Source organism: Scyliorhinus canicula, chromosome 2 (assembly GCF_902713615.1).
Source record: "Scyliorhinus canicula chromosome 2, sScyCan1.1, whole genome shotgun sequence".
In the NCBI taxonomy this organism is placed as follows: domain Eukaryota; kingdom Metazoa; phylum Chordata; class Chondrichthyes; order Carcharhiniformes; family Scyliorhinidae; genus Scyliorhinus; species Scyliorhinus canicula.
The window spans coordinates 106739398-106749764 of record NC_052147.1 but is presented as its reverse complement, the minus strand read 5'-3'; the positions used below and the strand labels follow the sequence as shown (position 1 = coordinate 106749764).

The 10367-nt window shown below is 40.3% G+C and overlaps 1 protein-coding gene across 4 annotated transcripts in view; it reads right to left on the bottom strand.

The window, feature by feature from the left end:
• Positions 1-458: 458 nt before the first annotated feature.
• Positions 459-10367, bottom strand: part of LOC119956900 (polypeptide N-acetylgalactosaminyltransferase 11-like) — a 49377-nt gene continuing 39468 nt past the window's right edge. For 3 of the 4 annotated variants that reach the window (XM_038784468.1, XM_038784485.1, XM_038784477.1), the window contains exons 11-12: positions 4401-4538; positions 2659-2790 (exon numbers count right to left, since the gene is read on the bottom strand). In XM_038784468.1, coding sequence (XP_038640396.1) covers positions 2659-2790; positions 4401-4538 — 270 coding nt within the window. Of the gene's footprint in view, positions 2791-4400; positions 4539-10367 lie in introns of all 4 variants that reach the window. The other variant, XM_038784461.1, reaches the window with a different exon arrangement.

Sequence of the window (10367 nt, the reverse complement as noted above, 5' to 3'; positions counted from 1 at the left end):
TTATTTTGAGAGAAAAAATCTCATTTAAGTTTTAAAAAATAATAGCTTTAATAAAAATTAATTAAGTCCACATGCTGGGGATGATACTTCAGAAGGAGTCTGCACAAATTATCAGTAGAGAGCAATGAGAAATGGCAAAGTGTCTCAATTGCGGCTTAAGAGTGGTCCCAAAGGTCGTCCAAATTGAACAGATTTGTTTATTAAAACTTAAATTATTGCCTAATCAAGTACGGCTCCAGTGGTTAAAGGTGCTTCCAGTACAATGGAATTATTTGTTCCAAATTGGTGACTACTCAACTAGGATTTTCTGCTCACAAACACCTGTGGCTTTGCTATCCATTAAAAGTAATGGGGAAAATTTGCAAGCTGTCCGAGAACATCAGTAGAAAACCCTGCCGAACATCTCGACATTCATGGACTGAAACTATCACTGTGAAATAACAGAGGTTAAATCTCCATTCAGTATTAAGACATTTTAATCTGATCCACATCAACCACCATCATTGTCATTCCATTTCTAAAGTTACACTTGTAACACAAATTCCTGCCAACAGATACGATAGGATAAATACACACTCACTTTTATTGATTTTACATAATTCTCCAGGGAACACCTGTAGTAAACATATTTTTAATCCAGTTTTGAGATTTAATGTTCACTTTCATTGGTTTGAACAGTATTTTTACAAGTGAAATAAATGAATTTGGTTAGAAATTACAACCCAAATGAAACCTTGCTAAATTAGGTTGGAACAAATTTTGAAAATGACCAATTTACTTGATGAGTTCTTCTGCCGTTTTAAGAAATATGCAGGACTTGTAGTCACTGCAAGACTGCTTCATAGAATCATAGAATTTACAGTGCAGAAGGAGGCCATTCAGCCCATCGAGTCTGCACCAGCCCTTGGAAAGAGCACCCCACTTAAGCCCACCCTGGCACCCCATCCAGTAACCCTACCCAACTAGAGTCTTAGACATTAGTGAACCAGTTTTTCTTTAAAAGCATAACAAACTGATAGTTTTGTTTTTCCAGAAAACCCTTTTTCAAAAACTGGGTCCAAATTCTCAAATTGCCAGACTTACCTCATTCTTTGGATTACGAGTCGAGTAACATGAACCATTGTACTACCCTATCCCTATCACATCACTGGAGCAGAAAATTCAAGAAAGGCTTGTAAATAAACAGTTCTGAATTCTGTTGGGCCACCTTTAAAAAAGGACTCCATGGGATTTCTGGTTGCATTAAATTAAAGCAGCTCAGCAGTTTTGTGGTGCAATTGTATAAGGAGAACAGGGTTTACACTTTGGTTGGAAGAGGTTTCCTGAGGATATGCTTCTGTTTTTGTCATTATTGCACAGTGAACAGGATTAAATGCAGAGGATTTGCTAAGCCACTGAGACAAATGAAACATAGTAAAACATCTTGCTACATTATAAACAGCTGACGGTGTAGTAACATTAGAAAATCAATGACATTTAAACATCAATAACTGAAGCTTTGCATACACGCATTGTTTTTCTCCTCATTTTGAGAATCCGGCTAAGCAAAAAGTACTTTCAAACAAAGTAATTGTGGTCTGAGCTATGTTTATTACTATTACAAATGTGGTTTTAATGTAAAGATTTTGCAATATTCAACTCTTTTAACAGGATTTTTTCAAGGCTGTAAACCCCAAACCAAAATAACACTGCTCCACCATTACTAGACCAAGTCAAAACTTCATCACATCAGAACTGGTACAGTCCATTCAGGAAAAAAAGAAGCATGTATAAATTTGGACATTTTAATTAATGATTTATTTTGAGAACTTAATTTTGCCAAGTTGAGACCGGAGTGTTGTCCCCCTTTTCCACATAAGGCAATGTGACAATAGGAGCAAAATTAGGCCATTCGGCCCATCACGTATGGTCCACCATTCAATCATGGCTGATAAGTTTCTCATCCCCATGTTTTGGTACAGTCCCATGAATGCCAGCCATTCAGTGATATTCCACACAAAAAGCATGCATTATTTCAGAAGAGGAGGTGTGGCAAAGTATTCGGCAGCGGTGCTATCATGGTCGAATCCGATCCTATCATTGGGCAAATATATACATTCCAACTGGTTAGGAGACCGAAGTAGACACCAGAGCTGTTTATCCCTGTCCCTAGCCCAGAGGAAAGAAATTAAGTGCAACACACCTAACCAAACTCATCACAGCCCAGGCTCCAAACCTAGAGCCTGGTCTACAGAACTAACCTTACTAGGTAATGCAGTTACAATCTGAATCACTGGGGAAACTTGCTTTAAACTACTGATACATGATGTGTCTATGTACATACAATTACCATCATAGCCAGCTGAGCAAGTTGGACCATTTTTAATATTAAAAAACATAAATAATGGATTATTCCATATTTTTCACAATTGAAACTTTCCATCTCACGATAATTGTAAAAGAGCCTATAGAAAAAAAAGTCTAAATACTTCGATAAAATCACTATTCACCTAATTAAAACTGAGGTGTTCTTCCAACATCCAGCATCAAGGAGTTCTGCCAACATCCACCATTTCTATTCAAACATTAATTGCTATCCTCTATGCCGTGCATCTTAGCAATCAATCTCAGGCAGTTGTTTAAACTGTCCCATGGGATTATTTTAGTCTGTTGCTCACATCAGTTGTTCAGCTTCCATTGCTGCGATCTGGAACCATCACAGATTGCCATGGCAACATATCCTTTAGGACTATCCGGATCGATTATCTTCAGGCACTGTCCAGCTGATATCTGATACAAAGAATTATTTACCTATAAAAACATGAAACAAAGATTATAATATGTGCGTTAGATTTAAATCGACAGTTTGTCTCTTCAGACCAGAGAATCTGGTCTGCAGCTTCCTGAAAGTGACTCTGGAACTCATCACATATTCCAGCTGTGCAATAGCTCCAAAATTCATAATACCATTGGTATGTAAAATGGTGCGAACATGGTCCTACATTCTCCCGTAAAAAGTATTGTATTGTCACAGAACTTCAATACACCAGGTGAGCTTGTGATCCTTATCTCAAGCACAAGGCTCAGCTTCCTCCAAAGCCTCTAAACACCAATTATCCAGAGGTTGCAAGATCTGGTGTGGAAAATAGCATCGTCAAAGCAAATGTGATGGAGAAACTGGGAGACGGATATGTAGTTCTAAATAAAAAAAAAACAGGCTCTGAACAAATATAGTTGAGACGGGGGTTAGGGTCGGTGGGCTATTCGTACACAATCTAGCTCCAGAGTTGGAGCAATCGTAGAAGAGAAGTCAGAGACGGACCACGTGAAGGTGACAGAAGGGTGAAGTTAGAAGCGTAGAATCCCTACAGTGCAGAAAGAGGCCATTTATCCCATTGTGTTTGCACTGACCCTTTGAAAGACCACCTTACCTAGGCCCAATCCTCAGCCCTGTAACCCCACCCTAAAGGGAAATTTAGCACGACCAACCCACCTGACCTGCACATCTTTGGACCGTGGGAGGAAACTGGAGTACCCGGAGGAAACCCACACAGACACAGAGAGAAAGTGTAAACTCCACACAGGTTGTAATCGAACCCAGGTCCCTGGCGCTGTGAGGCAGCATTGCTACCAAAGCACCAAATTGCTGATCCTTATTGTTCTTCTGCAGTGTTGGTACATTCACACCATCAATCTCTTTGTTGGTCTGTCTATCTTCTATCCCCAGACTCAATAATGCCTTTATTACGACTCTCACCTTCTATGATCTACCTTTGTCTGCAAAATCAGAACTTCCATCTCCCCTGATGTCTCTATCCTACTGATTGCCATCTCTGCAAACTTCACTCTCCATCCCATCTTTTTGGATACCCATCAATTTGTGAGTAAATCTCCAGACGAGGGTGAGGAGAGGGAGTCACCAACACATTCTGTACTAAAAGAACAGATCAGGAAGAAGACTCCACTAAGAAGAATGTTTAACATGACCTTAATAAGAAGCAGGCAAAGTTCTGGGCAAAAATGATTGTTTTTATTTAGAGGAAGGCAAGGAGTTAAAGCTGTTCAATGTGAGAACAAGTTCAGTCAGGTGGGGGTGAGTAGCCCGTTTCCCAGACATATCCAAATTCTAATCGGAAACAGGTAAGAACTGGCAAGGGTGGCAAGGTCAGCCCAGAAGCTGCATCCAATAGCTTTCCTTCCTTAGACTTCAATCAGTGCTTCCTGACAACAGCACAACAGATCCATAACAAGATAGGAAAAGTCTTGCTATTAATCTGCATGTTAGTATTCAATGGTGGGAATCAAATACACTGTGCCATTGCATAGTTAGTTCAGTTATACCACAATAAACAATGAAACTATTGTCTGGAAATACTGGTATAATATAAAAAGCTTTCCGGCCTAATAGAAACTAATATTACCCCTAGTGTCCACTGTTGTGATCCTCCACCACCATGGCATTTCATTAGACGAGGAGAGTCTGATACATGGGTTTCAGACATATCCAAACATAGCAGGTTGGCCAAAATCAGGTCTTGTTCTTCATTGTAAATCCAAACCTGTAAACACAATCAACAAGGACTAATGGAAAGCTAAACACACAATCTCTCTAAAATATCAGCCAGAATTTTAACAGCAACAGTTGACATGGATACCAAGTGTCCAAAGGTTAGGTGGAGTTATGGGGATAGAGCTGGGGAATTGCCTGGGTAGGGTGCTCTTTCGGAGATCAGTGCAGACTCGATGGGCTGAATGGCCTTCTGCACTGAAGGGATTCTATGATAAACGTTAATATTCAAGTATTAGAGGCAGGCAGAAAACAATTGAGGCTGAACATTCAAATGCCAGGTGTTCGAGGGATGATGTCAATGTCCACTCCCTGGATTACAGCAGTAACATGTGGCCCCAGGTTCATTGGCAGAACTGGATCTTCACTGCCTGAAATATGTCTGTGTACACATTTCTGCTTTTAGATTCAACATTTTCCCCGGCAGCTGCGCCATCCCAATCATTGTCAAAAATTCTTTTGTTTTGTGATATTTTTGGTTTGCCACTTTTCAAATTTTAATAGATGTCGATGAGCAGGTGTTGTATGCAAAGCCGTTACATTTATGCCTGTTCTCCACTGTCAGATTATAGCTATAGGCAACAAAGAAAATCAGCAATGTTTTAGATGTGACCTCAGTTCGTCCAGGGGTTGACAGTCTCGGGTATGAAGCAAGTTACTGATTGGGCAGCACTCCTGGTGCCCCTGAAAACATTTTTGAAAAAGAAAAAAACTGACTCCAGCGTTTAAAAGAAACAATGACAGTAAATAATATACCTCCCATGAAGCTCAAAAGAAGTGGAGCTGACTGATTGAAAGTTATCATTCAACTAGTGAATGATCTCACTTAGGAACATAGAAATTGTGTTACGATCTGCAGAGAGACCGATAAATGTTTGAAAGGAAATTCAAGCTCATAGCTGAAAGGATGACGTGACAAAATTTCATGTTCTAAGACAATTACTGCAACAAAAGACTAAAAACCATCTTAAACCACAAAAAAATCCTTTTTCTTTTAGCACAGCCAAAATATACTTCACATTGTGAGAACTGGAAAATTGGATATTAAACGTAATGGGAAATTTAATGGTTAGAGCCTGGGGTTAGAATGTGTTTATTTAAAAATTAATTTGTTTTGTTTCTGGAAATAGCAGATAAAATTGTCGAAGGAATGTTTTTCAGTCTAGGCTAATGGAGGGTGGTTTGACTAGGGAGGTCCCTGGGGAGTTCATGTGCTTTTGCAGCCTGCACAGATTGTTTTTAGCTTGGGGGGAGATGAGGTAATTGCTGGAAGGAGCCCAGAGAGGTAGTGAGTTTGGAGAAGCTTTGAGAGAGTGGAGCTGCGTTCTGATCTGCCTGACTGAGTCCACAATTCGTTCCAAGTAGGATAATTTTTTTAAAAAGAGGGTTAGGGTAAGAAATATTTAGAGCAATCTTGTCTGAAGACAAGGAAAAGGCTAAAACAACCTAGTTAAGCAGCTATTTGAAGATATTCAGCCAGAGTCTGGTGGGGTTCCACCCGAAGTCAAATATTTTTGTAAGGCAAGTATTGCTCTGTGCCCTGCTAATTTGAAGTTTGCCGACGAGCTATATCTTTATTTTCTTGTTTTTAAATGGGAAATTGTATAATTGTGTTAAGGGGTAATATAAGCTGTTCTTTTTGGGCGTGAATTTAAAAGTTTAACATTGCATTCAGAATAAATTTTTGTTTTATAAACACCAAAGCCCTATTTTGTCATGCAACCAATCCTAGAGCAAATTATTATTTCAGCAGTCTTAAAATAAACTAAAATATTGGGTTTTCAGTCCAGTATCCTAGCCACTATTGGGGTCTGGTCTGGGATTGTAATCACATATCTAATTTACTCTGGTCTGTAAGTAGGCATTCAACTTTCCCAGAACCAGTCCAAAGTGGTACATAGCTCTCGAGTTTACTTCTGTTCTTTTCCTTTCTCAGCCTGAGCAATTTTAGTCTCAGAAACATCTTTCACAGTGATGCTTCCCCCCTCTGAGATTCTTCCTCTAGTGCAAGCTAGGCGATCTCCAGCCTCTTTTTAACTCCATAAATTTGGTTGTCTTCAATCCAAGCCTGAGCTCCCACCAGCATTCCTATGTGAACAAGTGACTTGCCGCGTCTTGCTACTTTCCGTCTCCCAGATCCTGGTTGACTAACTCTCAATGGTCGAGGGGCATCTTAGACCCATCTCAGTAGCAATGTAAATCAACCAGGCCTTGCATCCAAGTGGAAACACGGATTAGCTATCCTCAAGATCACAGTTCTGTTTTATCCTGGAAATAAATGGACAGTTTAAAACAGAATTGTTTACAACTCAACATTCGCAACACTTTTCTGGGACTTGGAGACTCTCAATCTATCCAATGTTTGCTGCTGCCATTATCTCCAAGTGCACCTTTGCACCTTCTTTAAGTAAAATAATCTGGGGCTGCTTTAATTTCTAACAATCAAAACACCAAGTGTTTGCTACAAGGCTGACTGCTTAACAGGTCTCATGATCCCCTTCATTTTACCTTAAAGGCAGAATGCAATAACATTACAATCTTATAAACCACAATTGTAACATCTGGTGTAGGTCATTTAGTCCCTCAAGGCTGTTAAACTGATCTATGACAACTCCATATACCCAACTTTGCCCAATAAGCCAAGATCCGTGCTAGCTTTTGCATTCTGGAATGCTTTTTAAAATTTTATACTGACCATTATTTCTTTGGGCATCCACAGGTTTTCTTTTGGCAAGCTGATCCAGTGAACGAAGCCACTAAAGGGAGTTGGTCATTGAAAAATAGACACCATGGTACCGTCAATAGGGACAGACCTGGGCCACAGGGCAGATGTGTTGTAGTGACACAAGAGGGTCACTACCAAAAGATCGATCTACAGTGTAACAGGTTTATACAGGCATAATTTCTATTAGATGTGCATAGATTATTGGGGGAAAATTACAAAAATGGTCATTAAAAACAAGAAATCACATAGGGCAAATGTAGGGTTTCAGTGCTTTGTAACAGATATAGGGACGTTGTATGTCATAGAATCAAACTGGACCATGGAGACGGCAGATATTATAGTAAGTGAACTTTTGTTACAGTTGGTATATCCCATGGTGTTGCTCAGGGTTAAGCTGGAGGATATGTTATTTTATATCGGCAGGGGTATTATGCCATGTAATGCTATGCAAAAAATAATGCGTTCCTACCTTTGTATCCTTGGTAAGGAGCACAAAGGAATGGTACTGGAAAATTCAAGTGGAGATATATTTAATAGGGCCATCCCAATAAACTGGCCTGCACAATAGGTCAATTGTGGATTGGTAGCAAGGTCAGCAAAACCAAGCAAGAAACAACTTTTTATTTTCTTACTCAGACGTCACTTCTTTCAGGAATATCAGATAAGATGCACAGACATTAGGTGTATGACAGTTTCAAAGTGCATTAATATGCATGAGCTGAAAATATATTTAGGAATTAAAGCTGGTCTATCAGTTAAGCACAAGAATCACTCCTGATTTCAGCCCCTTCTAGAAAGAGGACAGACAGACAAGAAAAGATTGGGAGAGAAAGAAAATGCACAAGATTTGGGTTGTCTGTCATTGGGTCCCTAGTCAAATAGCCTATCAATACTTATTACCCAAGCTTACAAATTGAACTGTACATGAGCATGAGTCGTACCTTCAGATGAAGGGAAATGTACATCTGACAAAAACAAAACTACTTAAGGACTTTAGGAATAGGAACAGGGATAGGCAATACGGCAAGTGGAGCCTGCTTTACCTCATAAGATCATAGCTGATATTTAAAATGTATTCTTTAATGGGATGTGGGCATCACTAGCTAGGCCAGCATTTATTGCCCATCCTTAATTGCCCATGAGAAGGCGTTGAGATGCCTTCTACCCTCAACTAATCTTCTACCTCAACTCCAATCTTGTACTGATCAGAAACAGAATCAATTGGTAAGAGAGGATGTAATGAAGGGAAAGCATCCAGGCGACATCTTGTGGATGGCACTTAAGAACAATAAAATACAAAGCTGTAATAGATGTGTATAGACCCCCGGTCGAAGCTCAGAAGCTAAATTGTATAGTGCAGAAATTAGGTAAGTGTGTCGCGAAGGTAAAGTAGTATTAATGGGGGATTTTAACTTAAACAAACATTGGGAGAGGCAGTCAAGCACCTGTCTGAAAGGTAGTGAATTTCTGAAGTGTGTCAGGGATAATTTCCAACAGCAATATGTCCTGGATGCAACAAGGGGACAAGCAAAATTGGGCTTACAAAAATGCAAAAATCAGCACAGATCATATGGTACCAAATGGGAAAGATACAAAAACCAGCAAAGGGTCACAAAGCAGCTTATAAGAGCTACAAAAAGGGATTATGAAAGGAAACTTGCAAGGGACATCAAAATCAATAAGAAGTTTTATAGTTATATAAAAGTAAAGCGAGTGGTCAGGGGCAAGATTGACCCGCTAAAGACTGACAATGACTATGGGGAAATGGCAGACATATTGAATAATTACTTTGCCTCAGTATTTAAAGTAGAAAAGGAGGATAAAATGCTGGCAGTCCCAAGGACGTTAATAGTAGACAGGGGATAGGGACGAAATAAAATTAACGCAAGTAAAATTGATAGAGAAATTAATGTAACTATAAAGTAACAAATCCCCAGGATCTGACAATTTCTTTCAATGGGTGTTAAAGGAAGTCGGAGGACACATTGTAGATGCCCTAACTATAATCTTTCAGAGTTCCCTAGATTCAGGAGTCATCCTCTGGATTGGAAAATTGCTCATGTCACTCTGCTCTTAAGAAGGGTGAAAGAGGAAACCATTACTAAACAACTTGTTGAAGTCCATAGGCGTCGTCTTCGGCGATCACTCGCTAATGTGCATAATTGTCCACCTTTAAAAACTCAGCATTACTGGCCATGGGTGCAGTGGATTCTTGCATAGCTGATAAGTCTGGCCCTAGAGCCGCTTCTTTGACTGTACACTTGGCAGGCGCCTCCAGAAGGTTGGATTGGTCCTTGGACTCTAGATCGCGGATATTCCTTTCTCGGGCTCCTTTACTGGCCTCTTGCCGTTGGTGCCCACAAACAATTGATTCCTTTCAATCAGGAAGCTCCTCCAAGTAGGTCTCTTCTGAGAAAGGGTCTCCCAGATGTTGACATCTATGTTGCATTTCTTGAAGTAAGCCATATGGGTATCCTTTGTCCTCCTCTTTTTCGGAAGCCTTCCTTGAGCTGGGCAAAGAGGATTTGATTTAGCAGTCAGGACACTAACATCCTAAGCACATGGCCGGCCCAGCAGAGTTGGTTTTGTTTGATCATGGCCTCGACGCTGATGCTCTTGGCTCGTTCAAGGACACTGATGTTAGTAAGCCTGTCCTCCCAGCTGATGTGGAGAATCAGTCTCGGACAGCATTGATGGTATCTTTCCAGGGCCTTGAGGCGGCATCTGTACCTAATTAAAGTTCTGAGCCACATAGAAGAGTTGAGAGGACGACCACCTTGTACACAAGGATCTTGGTGTCAGCATGGATGTCACAGTCATCAAAGATTCTCGTCCTTTGGCATTGGAGGGAGGCACTTGCTGATTGGATACGATGTTGGATCTCTGCATCAATATCAGCCTTAGAGGAGTGATGACTCCCCAGGTCTGGGAGATGTTCCACGTTTGGTAAGGTTTCTCCATTGATCTTGATGGAGGGAAGAGACCAGATCTTGCCCTGGGGCGGGTTGTTAAAGGACTTGAGTCTTCATGATGTTGAGGCTGAGACCAATTCTTTCGTATGCTTCCACAAAGGTGGCAAGCATGGTCTGGAGATTC